The sequence below is a fragment of the Equus przewalskii genome, chromosome 6 (assembly GCF_037783145.1).
Source record: "Equus przewalskii isolate Varuska chromosome 6, EquPr2, whole genome shotgun sequence".
Classification (NCBI taxonomy): Eukaryota; Metazoa; Chordata; class Mammalia; order Perissodactyla; family Equidae; genus Equus; species Equus przewalskii.
This window is the reverse complement of record NC_091836.1, coordinates 7,398,212-7,422,578: the sequence shown is the minus strand read 5'-3', so window position 1 is coordinate 7,422,578 and position 24,367 is coordinate 7,398,212. Positions and strand designations below refer to the sequence as shown.

Below are 24,367 nucleotides of genomic sequence, written 5' to 3'. Positions count from 1 at the left end.
TTTGAAAGAAAATTTCATTATTTTGAATTACTGCAGTAAGATAATTGAGTTGCCTAGATAAAAAACATCAAATTGTCACTTTGTATGAGTAAGTTTTCTTAAAACACATTCTTCTTTTTGCTTCCTTTATCTTATTCTGCTCTGAATAAACTCAGGCCAATTTTTGGATGAAAATGTTTCATCTCCATTGCAAAGCAGTCCATTTGCCTGTAGGTCCCTTTCTTTGTCCAGCCTGAGGAACTAAGGGTTAACTTACTGTATGGACTAGAAATTGGAAACAAACATTTAAGCTATTTTTTTGTCCTTGTGTTTTTACTTTGTTTCATCTGTGTGATATCTACAAAATACCCATAGCTTTTGAGAAACAAAGTGATGTATTAGGAGAATAAAGTAAATGGTTTCTTAGCCAAGTAAATACTTTCATATTATTATCAATCATAATTTTAAAACGGAATTGATAAATGCTTAATATTCCCTAGCCAGGTGTCATTTCCTGTGTAAAAAGTATGAAGCCAAAGGGGGAACTACCCCAAAATGGGTTCTTCTTGCCTACAGTACATTTAGTTCCTTCACACTTAGTGTGGTACTTGTCTCTTCTTGCTCTTGACTCTTGACTGAATACCTCCCCAGTCTATTTTTCTCCCCCCTTACTCACCCTTGTGGATACCCTAAACTCTTATTCTGCTGAACTACTTACTGAGTTAGGTATTATATATTATCAGCACTGGATATGATATAATAACAATAGTTACCCTTATTGACTGCTTAAGGTCTCGTTTAATCATTCTTATCTTCTGGGAAAGACATTAATCTCATTTTGTAGGTGAGGAAACTAAGGCGTATGGAGATTGCCTAGCTAGTAAAGTTATAGCTAGCATTGTGACAATTTTTTCCTCTTCTGAACCTAAAGCACATGCTATTTCTACTATGATAAATGACATTATAAAAGACTTTCAAGTTACCACTCAGTCTTTTTTGTTGGCTCCTCCTCCTTAAATAGCAACATTCCTTTTGGGACTTCCTCCTTGACCCATTTCCCTTTTCCCTCCTCTGTGCTCTTTTTGGTTGATCATATCTGAATTAGTAACTTTACCTTCCATATATTTACTGATGACTCCAAAGTTTGTTATTTCTAGTGTGAACCTCTGTCCTAATGCATATAAACAAGTGCCTGCATCTTAGACACATGTGCTTGGATATCCTATAGATATCCCTTATACCCAACATCTCCAAAACTGAAATTATCACCTTTACCCCTAAATTTATTTCTTTTCTTTTATTCTCTCCCTTGGCTAATAATAACTCCACTTGTCCATTCATTCAAGGCAGAAGTCTAGGAGTCATCCTAAACTGCTCCATTTTTCTGAACTCTGGCATCCAATCAGTTACCAGATCCAGAGGACTTAGTCTCTAAGAATTTGTCTTCCTCTCAATTTTCATGAGCCCTTGGTGTAATATTTATGTATATTGAATTTCGGGTACCTATGAGAAACTTCAAGTGGAGATATCTAGGAGAGATATCTTAGGAGCTTAGGAAAGAGATCAGGGCTGAAAGTGCATATTTTGGAATCATCAGAACATAGATACTAGTTAAAAATGAGAGGAGGAAAATACCTGAGAGAGCATATGCAGTGAGAAGAGGGCCAAGAAGATAAACGTAGCTTTAGTAGACATTTTACAATTATATGGTAGAGGAACCAGGGAGGGAAATTGAGGAGTGAAGAGAGTGTGATAAAATATAAATTAGAGAGAACCAGCCTGTATACTTACCTTTGTCCAAGTAGGTACTTTACTTTCCCACTTCTGTATCTTCGATTAGGTTCTTCCTCTGCATTGGGTGCTTTCTCACCATCTCTGCGAATCTAAAAGATGCCTGCCATTAGGGCACAGCTCACAGGCCTATGTTTTCTGATCCCCTAGCTGAATGGATTTCCCCTTCTCTGTATTACTTAGAGTACATCTTTGTGTCGGTCTGTACAGATTGCATGCTCTCATATATTTATTTGTATATATCTCATATCTTGTAGATACGTATTCTCAAGGTCATTTTGGTCTACCTTGCAGAAACTAGTATAGATTTTTCCTCTCAGTGAAAATTTGAGAGTATTAGTAGATCTAAGCTCTTTTGGTACCACTAGGCAGTATTAGTATTGCAAGATTTAGAGGAATACCTAACAGATTAAATAAAATATTCTGATTCAAAACTGTCTATATAGACTTGATTATTGTGCCAAAAATTAAATCTAATATCAAGTATAAGGCTAGCATAACCTTGAATATATTAATTCGTGTAGAAAAGACGTTTGATCTTTTGTTGGTCTAATGTCAATCTGCGGTTTAGGTGTTTTAAAAAGTTACTAGTGTTAGGAACATCCACAGAATGCTTTAGGGAAGTCACAGTCTCAGAGTATTGTGGCCTGGGCACATCAGCAGTAGAGGTAGCCCAAGACTGCAGTATTTCCACCTTTAACACAAGAGACAGACAGTGCTCTGTTAGTGGCTTTGCTTTGCTTGATGTGGTAGAAAGAGATTTGAATTTGTAGTCACAGGAACTGTATTCAAGTCTTAATCTTAGCAATTACTGGTTCTAAAACATTAGGCAATATGTTTTACCTCTCTGAGCCCTGGTATTCTCATCTAACAATTGTAGGTGATATAGATCTTATATTTAAAGGTTGTTATGAAGATTAAAGGAGGTATTCAGGTGAAAAGTACTTATAAACTCTGAAGTGCTAGGCCATCAATTCTGGTTGTTACTACTGTCGTTTATTCTGGTAAGGTTGCCAGTCACAGTCTCCCTTCTGTTTGGTACACACCCTGCTAAGCGTAAATTCTCTCTTCAGAGTGACTTAGCTGCCACCAGCCTGAGGAGGAAGGATAAAGGGGACAGAATGAAGCAGAACCTAATGATAATAATAGTAACATAGGTATAAACCCTTATATTTGTACTTGCAATTTTGGAAGCACTTTCATGTGTATTATCTCTGGATTTTAGAATAAAGAGGGAGGTGCAACAACAACATTGGACTAAGAGGGACATATCCTGTAGTAAAATATAGAATAATAAGATTGATTTTCTTGTGTGAGTAAGAAAACTGGCTCTGGAAGGAGTCCAGAAATGTTTTTAATAACATTGAATAAAGCCTTTCTAGTTGAGGTAAAAATTCATACGGTCAAGAAATATATGCAAGGCGAGTTTGTGTATCTTTCTATAACGATGGACTTATTTAATTTTAAAAGCTTCCCTCTAAATGAAACGTTGAAAGTGCATTGGAAACAATGATTTAAAAAAATGTAGCTTGATCTTGAACATTCCCAAGGGAACTATTTTGAAGGTTAGAAATGTTTGTTAGAAGATCAGTCTCATTTCAAATTCCACACAAAGCAATCTGTCCGTCAAAGTGATGCATAAAAAGCCAAATCAGGAAGTTGCAATACCTTATTAAACATATTTCATGTCCCTAACGTTTCCCAGAAGTCCCTTGATAGGTTCTTAGAAATTTGTTGCTCCTAATTGTGCGTTACTTCCTAGGAACGATGAAGATGTTCCTTTATCTGCTGATTTGCTGCAATAATGACATAGCAGGAATTTATGAATATTTTAAGATATAAAAAAACTTTATATTGGGCATTATGAACTGTACCATATTAAATATTATTTTGTGCTAGTGGTAGCTAAGTTATTCTGCTTAATTAATGCATATTCTAGAAAACATAATACTGTATAGATTTGTCATTTATCATTTAATAAAGCAATGCTTATGATTATTACTCTACAAAGTTTGACATCAGTGGCTTGGTTAGGAATATAATATCCTCCTATTATACTGTTGTTTTTCTAAGAAATTTTATTTCGTATACATTTCATTTCCCCTGCAGTATTTTCCCCCATAAATATAATCAAGTCAGGAGTTTCTGGTATTATCCGATTCAAGTATTGTATTTTTAGAGGATGTTGATAAACTAGACTGTGGCCAGAAGAAGACCAGCAGATTAGTGGGGTGGTCTAGAAACTGTAATGAGATGAGGGATGACTGTGACTTGAGACATTTACTGTTGTTAACCGCCCTTGCCACCACCTCTCCACCCACTACTCCAGCTACCGCACCTGTTTTATCCAACAGGGAGAGTGGCCATCTTTGTCTCCTTCTGTTCTGTCTCCGGATAAAGGATGTTCCTCTGCCTCTCTAGTCCTTCCCATTTATTCTGCATTCCTCCCCTAGATTACTGCATTGTTGGAAGCTTGGATTTGGTTTCTAAGTTCTCTTTGAATCACTGTTTCTGTGATTTTTGAGCAGAAGTTAGACTAGCAATCAGAATTCTATTAAATTTTATTTGTGAAAAGATGAGAGTGCAGTTTTTAATAGTGCACAATATATAGTAAATTGTGGACTCTTTGCCTTTTCAGCCAAAGACGTAACTTATATATGTCCATTCACTGGTGCTGTACGAGGAACTCTGACTGTCACGAATTACAGGTTATATTTCAAAAGCATGGAACGGGTAAGACGTTGTTGGGTGAGATTTTTATATGTACATCTTTGTGTTGTTTGCAGACAGTTCTGTTCATTTTTGATCACTTTTAATTAAAGCATTTCTAATTAAGGTTTTTCTCAACTATAGTTCTACAGTATCAATTGCTCATTTTTTACTGTTTTTTTCTTTCCTTCCTTTAGGATCCCCCATTTGTTTTAGACGCTTCTCTTGGAGTGATAAGTAGAGTAGAAAAAATTGGTGGTGCTTCTAGTCGTGGGGAAAATTCTTATGGACTAGAAACTGTATGCAAGGTAATTGTTATAATATACATGGAATTTTATTTAATTTGAAAAGCTTTCTATTAAATAAAGCCTGTGCTTAGAAACTGGTTTCCAAAATATCAAATGGATTTCTTACTAGAAATTTTATTCTAGTGGAAGAAAACAACATTTAGGAGTAATAAGAAGGTGTTCTATCGTGAATTAGACTTGAATTCTTTTGGACCCAATACAAAGTACTTTCACATTCATTATTTCATGTTGAGCCTCATAAAAATTCTCAAATAGGCATAATAGACATTATTACCTTTAATTGTCAAATTAGAAACGTAAGGCTCTGAGCACTTAAGGCATAGTACTTTGTAGTGGAAGAATTGGTTATGATATATTCATCATCACCACCTTTGCTGTTTCTAGTCCTAATTTTTTTTGCTTCTGAAACAATGTGGGAAACGCTTAGTGTTATAGACCTTCCCTATTTTCTCATCTAACTCACATTCTTTAAATGCATTGATACTTGAATGAAACTTAGATTATTACAATTTTAACATTCAGTCATAGGTATTTAATACCATGTGCCACATCTGCAGGGCACTGTTCTCCTTATTATGGCCTATTAACACCTGTGCATGTCTCAATTCTGGGTCACCTTTTTCCTTTCTTTTGCTGTTCTGCCAGTGCCAAAAGTAAAAGCAACAGCACATCCATAACTTTCGAGATACTTTCTGATGCTAATCTTAGAAGTTTTGTGAATCTAGAATTAAAGCTAATGACTTAGTAGTTATTTTTATGCTTTTCCATTATAGCTGGAAGGGCTCGGAGAGATTAATAGCTGTCAACCGTATGTCAGGCATGTTGTCTCCTGATCACTCTTCTGGGGTCTAATAGTAAATAGAACATAGAATATAAGAGGACATGAAAGAGGATGACTTTGAAATCTTGATCATTTTAAATGTAATTTTTTCCATGCAACAAGATCCTTATCAACAAACCCAAACATTAAGGCCCCTGCAGACAAACCATAGACCCCTGCTATGGTACTTTAACAGAGTGATTATGAATATCTCTGCTAATTGTAAAGATGTTCTCACACATGTTTGTTTTAACATACAGTAGAGCTAGCATTCTAGTTTCGGATCAGTTTGAAAGAAGGTGTTCTACTTGTTCATGGACTGTGGGTGCATTGTAGTGCAGTGTCTCTGTGTTCAGTTTTATAGAATGGGATATAATAAAGCTATTTTGAATTCTGCCCAGATTGAAACACTTAAATAAAATGGCTAGTCTTAAAATTATTCTTAATCCCCAATTTTTTCTTAGTGCTGTTAAGCTGTCAGTATACCAGAACATGAATATCTGCATTCAGCCTGGGCATAGAAAACTGCTTGAGGACACGTAATGGAGGGGAGCCTTGGTCTCTATCTGACTTTAGAGCCTGGATGAATAGTTTGAAGCCCAACTATTCAGAGTTTATCTGCGAGTAGATGGTTGAAGAACTTGGAGATGGAGTGGAGGAAGAGTTCAGGCAGAGTTTGGTTCTATCAGTCTAGTAGCAGGAGGCTTACAAAGAGAAGATCCAGTGGAAATGAGTCCTGGGAAGGGATCATAACTCAGAAAATAATCACCAGTCATAATGGGAACAAAGACACTTAGGAAATATCACAACAGCTAACCAGGTTTTTAATAGAGAAATTCATGACAGAAAATGCGCTTTTATAGGGAAAGGACACATGCTGATAGTGTGATTAGTCTTGCTATTAAGCTGCAGATATAAGCTCTCTAATCTCCAGTCTCTGCATCAGGTGCCACCTCCTTCATTGGCCTTCCTTTGAGTCCATAAGCAGTGGTAAATTTTCTGTCCTCTGAATTCTGCCTTGTATTAGAGTGCGTTCTGTTTCTTTTTATTTCTCTCAATAAGGTGTAATTTCCTGCCTCCAGGAGTTGCTGTCCGATTTATTTTTGTATCCCAAATTCACATATTTTACCATATTACAAGTTAGTTCCAAGTTACCTTATCTGTTTATTAAATAAAAAGTGAACAAACAGTAATAAATGACTTGGATCCTAAATCTTTTCTAGGATATTCGGAATTTACGGTTTGCTCATAAACCTGAGGGGCGAACAAGAAGATCCATATTTGAGAATCTAATGAAATATGCATTTCCTGTTTCTAATAACCTGGTAAGATGTTTCTTATCTTTGAAAAATCTGTATTATAATTATCGGTGCAGTGTAAAGAAACTTGTCTGTTCTATCTAGAGTCTCTGCATTTATGATCCTGCTTTGCAATTTAACCAGATGTATAATTTAGGTTTAATCTGATTTCTTGGACCACTTTTTTTACGTATAAAATGAGGAAGCTGGACTCGCTTATTTCCAAGGTTTATTCCTGCATGCTGACATTCTATAATTATATGATCTTTCTATCCAGGATGTTTCCATGATAAAAAGCTGTATGTTGTCTTCATTAGGATTTGAAATCTTCTTTTTAATTGGGAGCTGAGAGTTAAGTCTTGCAATTTTAGGAGGGAAGAATGGGCAGATACTTAATTGAGTTCCTACTATGTGCTATTAACAGTGTCAGGCTCCCTCATTTATGTTATATAATCTAACTTCTACAGTAGCCGTATGATGGTAAATATTATTTATCCCTATTTATGAGTTGAAACCAGGAGCAGGTAAGCAATTAACTCAAGGGCATAGCTACTAGGGAGTAAAATTTGGAATCAGTACTGCTCTTCTGACTCTAATTTGAATGTTTGTCATCATAGTTGTTCCTGCCATTCTGTCTACATAAATGATAAATTAACTTTTCTTTTTTGGCACACAGATTACTTGCTGAAAAATATAAAGTTTATTCAGTATGTTTTAGAAAATGCAGCATAAACTTCAAAGCTGCTTAATTGCTGATCTCTGTGTTGTCAGACTAATTGATTATATCAGATGATGTCTATTTTTATGTGATGTCTTTCATTGTTTAGAAGTAAATCTAAAACAGCTATGAAAGACATCTGATGTAAATATGGTGTTATGTTAGCGTTTGATAAATCTTGGTGGTGGGCTTCTGCTTTTTTATATGTTTGAAAAATATGAAAAACAGTATGTTTTCAAAATTATAAAATAAAAGCTAGAACAATATAAAAAAAGGACACCAATACAAAATATCCTTGCAGATAAGTAAATAAAAGCTTTGTGTATGATAAGGATACGTTTCTGATTCGTTACCTCTTTCCATGTCTTTTTTAGTTTAGTTAATAAACTCTATTTACTTTTTTGTAGCCTCTTTTTGCTTTTGAATACAAAGAAGTATTCCCTGAAAATGGGTGGAAGCTGTATGATTCTCTTTTAGAGTATAGAAGGCAGGTATGTACTTTTTTTCTTTCAATTTTCATATTCTGTATTCTTTTCATTACAACAAAAGTTTTATGGTAGAAGTAAACAGCTTCATATAGTTGTGTGGTTTCTGTTGTTGGTTTTTTTAGAAGGCTATTCCTGATGTTTTGGCTGCCTTCAATTTCTTTAAACTGCTTTTCAGACTATACTTTTTTGTGAATCTTTTCTTATTTAAAAGTTATAACTAAATCAGTTTGTTTTTAAGATGTTTAATAATTTTTTGAATAAAAATAAAATGGTAAGTATATTTGCATTTTTAGATTCTTATATGCCATTCAACATTGTTCACTGAGATTTTTATCTTTTGGGTATCCTATAATTTAATTCTGAAAAAATTTCTTGGGGCTGGCCCAGTGGTGTAGTGGTTAAGTTAACATGCTCCACTTTGGTGGCCTTAGCGTTTGCAGGTTCAGATCCCAGGCACGGACCTAGCACCACTCATCAAGCCATGCTGTGGTGGCGTCCCGCATAAAATAGAGGAAGACTGACACAGATGTTAGCTCAGTGACAATCTTCCTCAAGCAAAAAGAGGAAGATTGACAATGGATGTTAGCTCAGGGCTAATCTTCCTCACACATAAAAAAAATTTCTTAATAGTTTTACTGCTTATAATTTAGCTCCACATAAAATTTTAAAAGTTTTACTTCTTCACAGAGGACACACTTCTACATAAAATGGTAACAAATCAAACCTGATAGTGTACAAAAGAGATAATACATTGTGACCAAGGTGGGTTGGTTTAATATTAGAAAACCTATTAATGTGATTCACCACAGTAAGAGATTAAAGCAGAATTCAATCTTGAAATCTGAGTTAGAGGGAATCGTTCTCGCTATTCTTCCCCAGTACACCACTTCCCAAAGAGTCTTATACTGCAATACTTAAACTCTACCCAAAATAGTCTTTAGTTTTAATTTTCTACATTGCTTCACCATGCTTTCTTGAGAATTAAAATTCAGACACATTGATTCTTTCTTTGTAATCATTGGATTTCATATCCAAATTATTCTAGAATTCAGATATAAAAATCATTAAGCTGTGATTTTTGTATTTAGATTTCATACACTGCATTTTAATTATAAAGCTTCTAATTTACTTAGTTTTGTTTCGCAAAGCTAGGAAAATGCAAAGACCATGACTAGATAACTAAATTTATCCACATGGTTTGAAACTGAGTTTGTTGATGCTCAGTGGCATGTGGCAAGTGAAATTTAAAATTCCTCATTCAGTTATAAAACCATCAGTTGGCAAAATATGAAGCAGAATGCAAAAGAAATGGATCAACTAGAAACCAAGAGTCTACAAGTATCATTGCAAGATTTTTGCTAATCCAAAAATCCACTGTCAGAATTAGGTGGGAAAGCAATCAGAAAATCTAACAAATGTCTTTAGATTGATAAATATGAGTAATGTTCTTTGGGAAACTAGGCAATAATTGCTATCTGTTCTAGTAGCCTGAACATAGAACTTTGCAAAGCAGATGAGATAACTGTCCGAAGAAAAGAAATAAATTATTATTGAAAAGAAAAAATAAAGAATAAATCACTACCCATACAGAAAGAGAATTATGAGATTAGGAAATGTGGCCATCAGAATAGGACGTTGAACTCTACATTAAGTGATATAGATTCTTTATGGTCTTTGACTTACTAGATGAATTTAACTTTTTCTGCAGAGTTAGATACTTTGAGTCAACTAAGCTAAAGTCTAGTGGAGGAAGACCACTGTATTTTTTGTAGTTAAAAGACTCAGATTTTTTTTAAAAAGTCTTTTGTTTATTATGAAAGAAAATGAAGATAATCTCTTAATATAAACCTTAAGATTAAAGATAAAGCATTCCTTTTTTTTTTTCTTTTAAATTAAAAAAAAAAAACGAAAGTCATGATACTTGCACTCTATAAAATTCAAAAGGTACAAAAGAGTATATTGTAAGGTAGGTTTCCCTTCCAGGCCGACCTTGCCCCCAGCCATCTCAGTTCCTCTCTATTTTTTTTTAAGCAGATGGTAGTATGCTTTCTGTACCTTTCTTTCTCATTTAATATAGTTTAGAGATTGTACTATCTCAGAGCCTACAGGCCTCCTTATTTTTTTCTTTAAAATTGAGATACAATTCACATAACATAAAATTTACCACTTTAAACTGTACAATCCACTGGCTTTTAATATATTCGCAAAGTTGTACAGCTGTCACTACAATCTAATTCCAGAGCATTTAGAAGACTTAGTCCTGAATCTTAGCTCTAGCTCTTACTTAGCTTTCACACTTAGCCACGTGCTTTCAATGAGTCATTTATGTCACAGTTCCTTTATTTTTCACTTGTTGATAGGACCTGCTTTAGGGATTGTTTGAAGGATTAGTAATATACAGGAAGGTATTTTATGAACTATAGAAATCTATCCAAATGATTGTTGTTATATTTTTTACATTGTAAAGCTCTGAAAACAGAAATCATGACTGATTAGCTTTACTGTGTGCTGCCACTAAAAGGAAAAGGAAAAGCCATATTTCACAAAAGGAAAGCCATATTAATTCTATAGACCTATACATTATAGTGCTAAAATAAATTGTGTATTTTTTAAAATGGGCAAAACTATTAATAACCATTTAAGTTTGTTATATAGGAGAGTTTTCTTCAATTTACTCTTGACATGTGTAGTGATTATACAGATGACCCTGAAATTTGTGGATAAGATGAAGAAAAATCATGAAGTTGCCAAGACAGTAAAAATCAGTATAAAGAAAATGAGTATGGTCTTCTGCACAAACACTCAATCATAATGTAGATGTATTGCTTAACAAATTTGGAAAACACTCAAGTCCTGTCAAGGAAAACAGAGTTTATCCTGAGAACTGGAATGTAAGTAACTAAGGAAAGCTGTAATCCAGTTAATTTGGTTGTAACTTGGCTCTGACAAAGGGATATATTAACTGAAGGGCAGTGATTTGCAGGGAGAGTAGACAAATGTAGGCCAAAGATCTACATTGTTAGTATGTCTTTACCACTGTCTACAAGGAGAGTGTATGCTGACCAGCCAACTCCAGTTTTCTGCTTGGAAGGCAATTCCTTTAGTGAAGATAGGTGTGTCGGTTTATCTAAGAATGAGGAGGACAAAAGCCAATAGTTGTTATGGTAATTTAAGTCAGTGGTTCTACCCCTACCCTGCCACTTCCCTGAAGAATGTGACACCATCCCAATGGTAACAGTGGTTCTCCCAGATAGTGATTTTTCAGGGTTATGGGAAGGGCATGAGAGAGATGGGAGTATGTACCTGGGTTGGGGGTGGTACATTAGGATCTCAGGAGATGTTTGCTTTTCAGATGATCTGACCCTCTTAGTGCTGACTCCATGATTTCTAAGACTTCAGAAACTAATTTTGCTTTTTAGGGAAGCTTCGTTGTGTTATGTTGATTTATTCATTCATTTATCAAATTCTTATAGCACCTATTATATGCTAGTGGCTAAATCTGCAAAACAGAAAGACACAATCCTGACTCCCAAAGAGCATATGTTTCATGGACGGTTCAAAGAAGTAAACTAACAATTGAAATATATAATAATGAATACTGTGATCGACAGAGCAAGTCCTCTGTCAATCAAGTGAAAGAATATGAAGCCATTTGGGGGCTGAAAGTAGTTGATAGAGGCTAGACTAGTGTGTAGAGTGACAAGGGATCAGTCTGGGGAAAGCAGGGATGTGAAGGCTTTGCTAAGTCATAAAGGATTTTATACTTTATGTGAAAAGGAATAGGTAGCCATTGATTGCTTTTAGGAAGAAAAATGACTTGATAACTTTTACATCTTAAAAGATTATTGTGGAGGCAGTGTGGAGAATGGATTGCAGAGGGACAGGAGAGAAGTGATAATGGTCGGAATTAGGGAAGCGGCAGTGAGGAGTGAGGGAAGTGAGCAAACTTTTCTTCTGGTACTTTTGGAAGGAAAATCATAGAAATTGGTCATTGATTGGTTGTAGGGGATAAGGGAAAGGCATGATTGAAGATGGTATGCAAGTTTCTTGCTTGAGTACCACCTCTATAAACTTACCAATTCACTGTACTTTATTGTTATTATTATAGCATATAAATATATCTTTTTAAATCTCTAATGAAACTTTTATTTCTGGAAATAAGTAAGGATCTTGCCTGAACAGTTGTCTAGTGCATATAAAGTTGAGGAGAGTAAGAGGGAAGGGGAGATGTAGATCATAGGAAGCAAGTTGGGATCAGGCTAATTAAAGGGGATAAATAGGATCTGAGGGACTAATGAAGAAGCAGACCATGGCTGGGGACAGATGGAAACTTTTCATGGCATTTCCCACATGACTGCTGGGAGGGAATTTTCTCTTAATTGCAATAGCCTCCTTGCTGTTTGGCAACAGCTTGAGAAATACTACTTTAAAGGAGAGTACATTCTGCTCTTTGATTTCAGATTTTCATAACAATTTGGTGAACCAGGATAGTAAATTTTTTTTGGAACACTGTACTTTTATGTACAAAGGACAGATTTGGAATGTACATGGAATTCTTTATTATTTCCTTTGGTCAAGTTACAGTCTTTGCCACAATTTCTTCATCTGTAAAATGAAGTTAACAAAACCTGAATACAATGATGTTTGTGTGTATGTGTGTATGTATGTAAAGAGGCTGCTGGCATAGTGCCTGCACATAGTAGGTGCTCATTAAATGTATTTTTTACTATAATTTGGTTTCTTTCTTTTTTTGTTTTGTTTTGTTTTTGAGGAAGATTGGCCCTGAGCTAACATCTGCTGCCAATCCTCTTCTTTTTTGCTGAGGAAGACTGGCCCTGAGCTAACATCCGTGCTCATCTTCCTCTACTTTATTTGTGGGATGCCTACCACAGCATGGCTTTGCCAAGCGGTGCCACGTCCGCACCTGGGATCTGAACAGGTGAACCCCAAGCCGCCGAAGCGGAACATGCGAACTTAACTGCTGCACCACTGGGCCGACCCTGGTTTCTTTCAATTCTGTCTTTTTCTGTTTGATGATATGAGTTGTTAGGGGTCATAAAATGTAAAAAGTATATATTTTCTTAATTCCAACCTTTTAATATAATGGCTTTATCCTCTATATTTCTATAGAGTGGAGGATAGAAAATTTAAGTGTCTTATTAGGGAATCCTACGGATTAAGTGAGACAGTATACTAGTAGATAAGAATAGGAAATATTAAAGGACCAAGTGATAGCTTAGTAATCAATGTGTTTTTAAAAAGTCATTTAAAGTATTTCTCTTTTCCTCTTTTTGGCTTTGCCTCCTATTATTCCCTTGCTTTTCTAACATGTTTTAGATTAGCAACATTCCATTAGTACTCTAATGGAGGCGTGAAAAATTCACTGTAGGCATGTAAGTGATAAATAGGTATACAGGATTCTGGTGGACACTGGTGCCTGCCTTCTGAATTTCTTTGTATAGGTGAATGGCAGGAAAATCAATCAGCCAATCAAACTGAAGGAGACTGTGTTCTTTTTTGAGACAAGGAACATTTGCAGTCTTACTGCTTCCTTCCTTTCCATTGGATATGCTTAGCACAGACTCAGCACTGGATCCATATTGATGACTTAATCTATTAACATAAAATCGAGTGCCAAAATGAACACAGATCCCTATGTTAGAATGTCTCATCCTAAAAGCCTGGTCACCGCAGGCAGACAATAACTATTGCAACAACTGAAGAGGTGGGTAAGTGGAGATGAGTTGAACAGAGTGGCTTCTATTCTAATGTCTTAATATTTTAGTTGGGTAGTAATTTGTCATGTTTTATTTTACGTATAGGGAATTCCGAATGAAAGCTGGAGAATAACAAAGATAAATGAGCGATATGAGCTTTGTGATACGTACCCTGCCCTCTTGGTTGTGCCAGCAAATATTCCTGATGAAGAATTAAAGAGAGTGGCATCCTTCAGATCGAGAGGCCGTATCCCAGTAAGTATGAAGCTTTGGCGAGACTTTGCAAATGCTTTTGTGCTCTCCGTAATGCTGAGATTAACAAATGGGAGAATGGATGCAGGATAAAAAAAGCTACAGCAGCTGGTCTTTTATTGGGATATTAGAGAATGAGTTATTTAGTAAAATTAAAACTTTTGGAGAGAACACTTAGATTAAAGAGGTTTCTGGAGAGTCTGATATGGGTATTACTGCACAGAATTGCATGATTCTTAACTTGACAACAAAGTTGGCTTTGTGTTATTCACTATTTCTTTATCTTATACATTCTTTAGTCATGATGATAAATGTTCTTTTCCTTTAAATCCTAGAAAGAAGAAAACTTTACAAATTTATGATAAATTACTTTGTTCTAGAAAGATCAGCTCAAATAATTTTAGATACAAAGTTTTGTAGATTCTGAAGACTTTCTAGCTGGACAGTTTTGCTGATACAGTAATAAAACTTTAAAAATGGGATTTACTGGGGCTGGCCCCGTGGCCGAGTGGTTAAGTTCGCACGCTCCGCTGCAGGCGGCCCAGTGTTTCGTTGGTTCGAATCCTGGGCGCGGACATGGCACTGCTCATCAAACCACGCTGAGGCAGCGTCCCACATGCCACAACTAGAAGGACCCACAACGAAGAATATACAACTGTGTACCCGGGGGCTTTGGGGAGAAAAAGGAAAAAAATAAATTCTTTAAAAAAAAAAAAAAAAAAAAGTGGGGTTTACTTAGCCCCTTGTTAATGTATTTTTTTCTGGAGACAACACTTTCCAATAATCAATGACTTTCATAAATCAACGTCTGATTAAAGAATGAGACCAAGTTTTCCACATGCTGGAATTGGCTTGAAAGAAAGGTGATTTTTTTTTTAGCAGCCTTATATATCCTTTCATGGCTAGGCTTTGGATCTATTTAGAAAGCAGAGTTTTATAGAGTAATGTTTTTGAGAAGAATTATAAACAGAGAAGTATACAAAGGATATGTTGCCATTTTTTCCTCCATTAAGGTTTTATCATGGATTCATCCTGAAAGTCAAGCCACAATCACTCGCTGTAGCCAGCCCATGGTAGGAGTGAGTGGGAAGCGAAGTAAAGAAGATGAAAAATACCTTCAATCCATCATGGACTCCAATGCGCAATCACATAAAATCTTTATATTTGATGCCCGGCCAAGTGTTAATGCTGTTGCCAATAAGGTGAGATTGTCTTTCAGTAATTAAGATTGCCGTTACAATTCCATGAATCAGCTGAGTTTGGCAGGAGCCACAGTGTAGTAGAAAGTTCAGGCTTTCTGATGATAAAGATGTAGATTTTAACTCTGGCTCTCCTACTTGATGGTATGACTTTGAGTTAGTTATTTAATCTTTTTAGACTTTAATTTAATTTGCTCATTTGTAAAATGAGAATAGTAATAGCTGACAAGGTTGTTTTAGGGGCAAAAATTATCTATTATAACATAGTACTTGGGGCTGGCCCAGTGGCATAGTGGTTAAGTTTGCATGCTCTGCTTCTGTGGCCTGGAGTTCACAGGTTTGGATCTTGGGCATGGACTTGGCACCACTCATCAAGCCATGCTATGGTGGCATCCCATGTGAAAAATAGAGGAAAATTGGCACAGATGTTAGCTCAGTGACAGTCTTCCTCAAGCAAAAAGAGGAAAATTGGCAACAGATGTTAGCTCAGGGCCAATCTTCCTCAAAAAAAAAAAAGTGTACAACCCTGTGCTTATTTACATAGTAAATAGGTGTTCAGCAATTATTAGTTTCTTTCTCCTTTCTCCAAACTTGACAACTAACTGAGCTTATGACTGACTAGTGTGCACAGCACGACTGTAGGAATCATGAAGCAGAGTTCTCAGTGCCAGTGGTGTCCTCTTCTGACTGTCCTGCACCTATAAAGGCTGTTCAGACTGAAGGCTTGCAGTTAGCTGGAGCAGTAGTTCTTATTTCTGCTGTAGGATAAATATTTGCATTGTGGAAATACAAATTCTGGTCCAGTTGACAAAATCTATTACAGGATGAGAGAGAAGAGATACAACTTAGCTTTAAAAAGATATGTCTTTTTTTTTTTTTTACCGTCAATAAGCGATATATATGTATTAGAGAAGAATTAGCTAATGCAGATAAGCAAAAACAAGAAAATATTTTTGAATACCCCTAACCCTGTAACTAAAAGAGAAACCTGGTGGTCTAGTGGTGCAGATTCAGCTCTCTCACTGGTGGCCCAGGTTCATTTCCTGGTTGGGGAACCATACCACCCGTCTGTCAGTTGTCATACTTTGGCAGCTGCATGTTGCTGTGATGCTGAAAGCTATGCCACCAGCTATTTCAAATACCCGCAGGGTCACCCTTGGTGGACAGCTTTCAGCAGAGCTTCCAACTAAGACAGACTAGGGTGAAGGACCTGGCCACCCACTTCTGAAAAAATTGGCCGTGAAAAGCCTGTGAATAGCAGAAGAGCATTGTCTGATAAAGCGCAGGAAGGTGAGAGGATGGTGCAGAAAAACCGGGCAGGGTTGCACTTTGCTGTACGTGGGGTTGTTAGGAGTCAGAATTCGACTTTAAGGCACTAACCACAAAAGAGAAACATCTTTCTCTAACTGTGGTTATACTACCAGACCTATGTGCATATATGTGCACACATATATTTGAAAAAGAGAGGAGTAATTGTAACTTTCCTGTTTTTAAATTGACACTGTATCTTATTATGCCAGTAAACATTCATCTCTTACATTATTTTAGTGGTACAATAATAACACCAACTGTTGTTGGCTATTTCTGTGTTTTTTGCTATTATAAAATAACAGTGCTGGGATGATCTTCCTCTAAATTGTGTAGCATGTACCTAATTATTTCCATCCTGTTTAGTGTTTTGAGAGCATTGTGAGTTCCAGGCATTCTCTCTTAAACTGTAAATATTCCTCCTTAAAAGAGAAATGAGATAATGTGTATGTGAAGCCCATAGCTCAGGGACTGGCATATATTTTTCCGGTAATTACTTGTTCCCCTCCTTAAACGTTATACCATGAATTATCAGGAATGAGAGTTAGGATGTTTTCTAGGATGAGAGAAGAAGGAGAGAGCAATATAAGGCAGAAAAGGTGGTAGGGCAAAATGTTATAGTCCTCATCTTACTATTTTCTTTAATCATTTCCACAATATTTCACAATAGAAATCCCCTTTTTTTTTTTTTTGAAGACTCTGATATATTTTATTTATTGGAACATTTTTCTGATTACAAAATGGTTAATATACAATATAAAAGAACTAGGAAAGCATATAAAAAGTAAAGAAAGGAAATAGAAATCACCCATAATCACTAATATTTTGATATCTTTTCCTCCTCTGTTTTTTCTGTGCATTTATTTATTGGTTATTTTGTTGTTTTTCCCCTTAACATTATATTATAAAATTATTTTTTTATGAAATATTCTTGAAAAATTCTTTAGTAGTACTCATCATGTAGCTGTATCATTATTCATTTAATCATTCATCTGATATTGGGCATGTAAATATTTATTTACTATTTTAAATATAGCTGAAATAAATATCTTTTGTTGGCGTATTTATTTCCTTAAAATAGTTTCCTAGATATACAAGTAGAATATCAAAATTTAAAATATGCATATTCTAAAAAGTTTTGTTACATATTGCCAATATTCTTCAGAAAGTTTATTCAGTTTACCAGCCTTTTGTCTTTTCCCCCCGGTTTTAATGAGATATAATTGACATAGAACATGGTGTAAGTTTAAGGTGTACAACATAATGCTTTGCTATATGTATATATTGTGAAATGATCACCACAATAAGGTTAGTTAACATGCATCCCCTCACTTGATTACAATTTTTTTTCTTGTGATGAGAACTTTTAAGGTCTGCTTTCTTAGCAACTTTCAGATATACAATACGGTATTCCTAACTATAGTCGTTATGCTGTACTTGACATTCCCACGACTTAATCTTTCCACTGGAAGTCTGTACCTTTTGACCACCTTCACCCAATTCCCCCATCTGTCTCCCCTTTTTTAATTTGCAAGAGTATACATCCTTATTGCAACAAATATTTTTACCTGCATAGTAAGAATATTTTTGTAGCTTCATCAATATGAATATGACAAATGCTTTTGAAACCGTGACCCATGTCAAGAATGAAAACTTTTCCAGCCACTAAATCTTCCATGTGTGCCCTACCCTGGTCAAATTCACCTTCTACCCCTACTAAAAGTAACCACTATCCTTACTTTTCTTTATACTTTTATTACTGAAGTATACATCCCTAGACTCTGTAGTTTAGCCTTGCCTTTATAAATACCGTATTTGATATGTCTTTTCAGTCTCTCAATCTATAGTCTTTCCCTTGCTCATCTTTTCTTGTCTTTATTTTTTAGCTGTAGAATTTCCCATAGTTGAGGTTTTGCTAACTACATTACCGTACGGTTCAATTTTCTTCTCTCCTCTGAATTTCCTTCACACGAATTCAGAGGTTTATTTAGATTCAGGTTCAATCCCTTTGGCAAGGCTGTAGCCTATAGGGGATATATCAGGAGGTACATAACTTGTGGTTGATTCTCCTTTTTGGGATGTTAGCAGCTGTTGATGCTCAGTGCCAAGATACATTAATTCACTGGGTTGCAAAATGGTGATATTCTGATTTTGTGATTTCTTTTTGAGCTATTGGTTAAGCTCTTTGTGTAAAGAAACACTTTCTCTTATCTGTATTTTGGTTAACCAGCAGTTCAGTTCGTGTAAGAAAGCCAGGGTAAATGCTTGATTCTTCTCATTTACCAGTTTTCCCAATAAAGAATTTACTCCCTGTCATCTCATGAAGGTAACTAATTATTTTAAGTATCATTATGAATGCATGTATTTAAACATATTCACTATTTTCTAATCCAACGCAGGCAACGTTTTTCGAAGTTGCGGTTTCCCATCCTGGGTCAGAGGGAGGCTGTTGAGGTTGTCCCCTGAGTTCTTCTGGTGTAACCATAGTGATCTTTGCTCTCTGGTGTGACAGGCATACCAGCCTCATCAGGAAGTCCTGCACAATTCCTGCCTGAGACTTGGAATAACCATTTCCCCAAGAAGTTCTGGTTTCCATTAGTAAGAAATGGTGTTTCAAACCATAACCTGGGTGCTCAGGATACTTACTTGCTACTGGGTTGGTTCTATTTCTGGGTCTTTTCAGTGAATAGAGCTAGGAAAACTGTATATTTTTAAAGATAAAGTACCTCATGAGTTCATACTGGTGCTTTCAATTTAAATTCAGTGCTAAAGAGTTTTTACATAACACCTTCTGAATTACACGTTTCTCTCCCTTCTTCCACACCAAGAATCCTGGTTCTCAATGACACAGGGAATGCTAACATTAGTATGTTCCATAATTACTCATTTGCTTTATCCTGCCACAGTCTCAGAATAACAATATTCATACTACCATCACCTGTACAGTGACTGAAAAGTTAATTTTTTTTGCATTCGTTCTCCCTGTTTCCCCCATTTTTAAAATACATTGTAGTACACTTACATTGTCAGCACATATAGGCTTTACATATTCTCTCTTTTCTACACATGCTCTCTGTTGTACCTCTGACTTCTACAAGTAGCTGTAAATTTCATGCTCACATCCGATTCTTATGTGGATGTCTTTCTAGTCTTTTTTTTTTTTTTTTGTCTGCAGTTATCTTGCAAATATTTCAGCAAATGCTCATGGGAATAATGATCTGAGTATTTGCATGCTGGTAGCAGCTTATGTCCTTTATATTTGAAGGTCATTTTTGCTGGACATTAAACTCTTCGCTTAATTTGGATTTTCTTGAGTGTCTTAAATTATTTTCTTTTGGCATAAAGTTTCAAAGTCTGATGATAAACTAAATTTGTTTCCCTCCTAAGTCACTCTTTTTACTTGGATATCCAAAATAGTTTCTTTTTTCTTTTTAAGTCCAGTTATTTTGTCAGAATATGTCTTCATGTTGTGTGTTCTAGGTCTGTATTCTCGTATATGCATGTGTGCTATTTCAGTTTATAATTTACAATTAAAAAAAATTTCATGAACGTTTTCTTTACTCATAGTTCTTAGTATTTGTTCTGTTTCCTTGTTTTGGCTTTCTTCTTCGGTAGTATTCCTATGTTGGCTCTTCTTTGCCCATCTTCATCATTTGTCACTTTCTTTTGAGTACTTTTTATGTCTTTCTAATTTTGTTCTGGTTTTAAATATTTTCCTTTCACCGACTAGTGCTTTTAATATCTGTTGTATTTATTTGCTATTGTGTTCAATCTATTTAATCTTCATTCTGATGCTTTGCTTTTATTTCTCATTTGTTCTCAAGTTCTATCACTTCATTTCTGAGTTTTTCTAATTCCAATTTATTTTGTTTTTCATGGCTGGTAATTTATTTTGTTTTTCATGCCTGCTATCATTTTTTTGGAAGATTGGCCCTGACCTAACATCTGTTGCCAATCTTCCTCTTTATTTATTTATTTATTTATTTTTCCTTCCCAAAGCCCCAGTACATAGTTGTGGATCCTAGTCATAGGTCATTCTAGTTCCTCCGTTTGGGATGCTGCCACAGCATGTCTTGATGGGTGGTGCTAGGTCTGCGCCCAGTATCCAAACCAGCAAACCCCAGGCTGTTGAAGCAGAGTGTGTGAACTTAACCACTTGGCCACAGGGCTGGCCCCCTGGTGTCACTTTTTAATGTCTTTAGCTTTGCTTGAAAAGAGACGATTCAGTTTTCTGGGACATTGTTCTAGGGATGTTTTGGATCCTGCTCATTCTCTTTTCAGTATAGCTTGTATGGGATTTGACCTTTGTCCTTTTCTCTTACCATTTTTAAGTGAAATTGATTTTCCCAAACTTACAGAAGGATGCATGGTTCAGTTAGAAAATGTGACTCAGAGCTTAAGTGCACCCAGAAGTTAGAAGAGCCAATTTCACTGAGCTGCCTGTTTTGTTGTTCTTGTGTAGTGTTAAAAAACATGCGAGCTTATTTTCTGGGATTTTCTGGCTCTGTTCTGTCTCTCCCATCCTGCACCTACACCCACAGCTTTACCCATCCCAGGCCCCCTGCCCCCATTCTTTTATCTGAAACTTCTCTTTCTTTGTCTTTTTATCTGGACCTTCTCTTCCTTTGTCTGTGTTGCCTCTGTCCTGCTCAATTTTGATTGTCTGCTTAGTAGAACGGATCACTGGCTGGTCAGTTAGGAGAATTCATAAGGATTAGACTGGTTCGGTCTTTAGATCTAGTGTAGGCCCTTTAGACTCATCAGCTGTTAGAATGGACAGAACCCTTCCTGGTTTCAGCTGCACTTCTCAGATTGATCTGTTGTGCTTTCCTGTAGTTCTGGAAGAAGAAAGCCAAAACAAGGAAGCAGAACAAACACTAAAAACTATGAGGCTTTCTTGTTGTTCTCCTGTTCTCCAGTTCATCTTATATCCATTACTTCCTTCTGTTTCTTCCCACATAATCACTGAGAGCATCCAGATCTTGTGGCTGGTGGTGGTTTTGATGTTTGATGGAATGCTGTGTCCCCTAGTTCTGTTTTAAATGAGTTTTCTGTGTCTTTGGTTTTACTATCTAGTTGCTCTATTTTTTTTAATATCACTTTTATTGAGATGTAATTCACATGCCATAAGATGCACTCTTTTAAAGTATATATTTCAGTGTTTTTAATATATTCGTGAAGTACAGCTATCTCATTCTAGAGCATTTCCATTCTGTGTGTTTTTGTGATGGGTTCTGTGTTGTTGCCACTGTCGTCGTCTTTCTAGAATTTTTTGCAACATATTTGAATTGCAAGTCCCTCTACCCCTGACCTGTCCTATTCCCACTCTCCAGAAATAACCCTTGTTCACAGGTATCCACTGAAACAGTTAATTTTGTACCTGTGCCAGTCTCAAATCCAAACTATTTCCCGGACTCTCAGTGTCAGAAAGGAAGCTTGAACTTCGCTTCTTTTGGTGATTTGTTGGTTATGAGTTGGTGAGTTTTTTTGTCTTAATAGGTGTGAGTCATATATAATTTTATGACTCACAGTGGCTATTCTAGTATTTTCCATTAGTGCTCTAAGAAGCGTGATTTTATATATAGATAGGTAGGAGATAGGGAAATATTTTATTCATAAAATAGAGAAAGATTCCATCCAGAGAAGTGAAGTTCTCCTTCTCAGCCATAGCTTATTTTGAACGCCGAATATTTCTCATCTGTTTTGTAGATGTAGAGTTCAGTCTTTGAAGATAGTGATAGTAAGATACTGGAGTATTCTGTGCTTTTATATTTGTTCTATCTTTTTATTTAAAAAAATGATGTGGTTAAAATAGAAGTAAGCCATTATGGTTGCAAAGCATTTTGCAAATATTAGGATGAAAATGAGCTGCAGAGGAAGGGCAGTGAAGCAGCAGCATGGGCCAGTGCTAAACTAGGCAGAAGTAGTCCTGGCACTTCGAGCTTCCTAGTCTGTGACTTCAGTCTTCTGTAAGAAACCATGTTTGGGCAGGATTTGAAATATGGGTAGGGAAAATTTAGCGCTTTGAAATGTTAAAGTGTCTTCGTGTATGTTACCACATTTAGTTTTTATAACAGCTACATAGGAAAGTCAGGGTGAGAGTGTATATTCCCATTTTAAAAAAAGAGAACTCGTGGTGGAGAGTGGTTGTGTTAAGTTGCCCTGAGCCATCCACATTTTCCCATGGAGTTTTCCTGTTCGTCGGTACTATGTATCAGTTTTCATGCTATTGGATATTTTATGGCACTTTTTCATGGATGTCAGCTTATAATGGATGTGCGTTCATTTATGATTTCCTGTGATGTGTGCTTTTTTCTAGGCAAAGGGTGGAGGTTATGAAAGTGAAGATGCCTATCAAAATGCAGAACTAGTTTTTCTAGATATCCACAATATTCATGTAATGAGAGAATCATTACGAAAACTGAAGGAGATTGTGTACCCCAACATCGAGGAAACGCACTGGTTGTCTAACTTGGAGTCTACTCACTGGCTAGAACATATTAAGGTGGGTGGATGTTACTATTTCCATAGGCTATTACGGAGTATCAGTCAGTGACTTTCTCTGCATCTTTGTCTGTGGTAGCTCTTTTCTTACAATTGAAGTCAAGATGAAAGTACCTTTCGAAACAGTAAACAATTGAGAACTGCTTTGATAATTAGAACTACTTCTAAGTTTTAGTACTTGAGTGAATTAGTTTCCTATATTGTGGTTCTGTTGCACTTGTTTACCTCTCTTTCTCATCCTATCTGAATTCTACCTGTCTTTCAGTTGCTAGCTCATATTTCATTTCTTCCATGAAACTTTCCCAGATTACATTCATTTCCATTTTCTCTGAACTTTTCACTTTACTTTGTTTTCCATTTAATCTGGACTACCTTGTACTTCATTTAATTGCTTTTGTGTGTCAACCAACATATATTGCTAATTCATAGAGACCACAACTGGATAAATCATCTTTCTTTTTTGTCCCCTCAGGAGCTAGGGCAGCACTGTCTGTGATGATAGGCACCCAGTAATTACTTGTTGGAGACTGGTGAAGTAAAAACCATTGTGGTCAGGGAAACGGGGTGAAGTAGCTGAAAAAGGATACCATTTGAATGTCAAATGATTTGGAGACTACCATGTGAACGCTAATTTGCCTAACACGTTAATATGATGTTTGAAGCACCAATTATTATTTCAGTTAATATAGTTAACATATATTTTCAGAAAAGGTCTGAATTTCAATAACATAGCTTACTAAAATATAGACTTCTGTAACGACATGTATTATGAAATAAAGGGAAATGAGGTTTCTCATGTTAAGAAGGAGCAGACTTGTACTCACATTAAAATCTCTCAAATTCAGAGAAAATCGAAGGCCAAACTGACCTAATAAGAATTAAAGACTATTATAATAAAAATAGAATTATTGTTTCTCTTCTAGAAGCTTAGAAGCTTCAATGTAGCAAAGTGTAAGCACTCCTCAGAGAGCATGTTCTGTGGCCCATGTATTACATTGTATGATGTGTAAAGAGAAAACTGTAAGACTTGATTTGGAACGAACATAAGTTGCAACATTTTCTTCTGTAAATTCCAGGACATTTCACTAGTAGGTACAACATTCTCTTGAAAAAGCTGGCTTTAACAGGAACAGTTTTCCTTAGAGGTAAAGAAATGCAGTGGTGTCTGGACTACCTTCTCCTCCCTCAATCCTCTCGCCAGCCAAGCTTACCCACTCTCTTTCTTCAGATTCCTGCTCAAATATCACCTTCTCAGAGAGGTCTTTCCCAACCACTC

The 24,367-nt window shown here is 36.0% G+C and overlaps 1 protein-coding gene across 25 annotated transcripts in view; it reads left to right on the top strand.

Moving 5' to 3' along the window:
- Positions 1–24,367, top strand: part of MTMR2 (myotubularin related protein 2) — a 102,012-nt gene that overhangs the window by 63,775 nt on the left and 13,870 nt on the right. For all 25 annotated transcript variants that reach the window (XM_008513743.2, XM_070622963.1, XM_070622961.1 and 22 more), the window contains 7 exons: positions 4,409–4,503; positions 4,677–4,787; positions 6,831–6,932; positions 8,031–8,114; positions 13,934–14,083; positions 15,094–15,282; positions 22,907–23,092. In XM_008513743.2, coding sequence (XP_008511965.1) covers positions 4,409–4,503; positions 4,677–4,787; positions 6,831–6,932; positions 8,031–8,114; positions 13,934–14,083; positions 15,094–15,282; positions 22,907–23,092 — 917 coding nt within the window. The remainder of the gene's footprint in view (positions 1–4,408; positions 4,504–4,676; positions 4,788–6,830; positions 6,933–8,030; positions 8,115–13,933; positions 14,084–15,093; positions 15,283–22,906; positions 23,093–24,367) is intronic.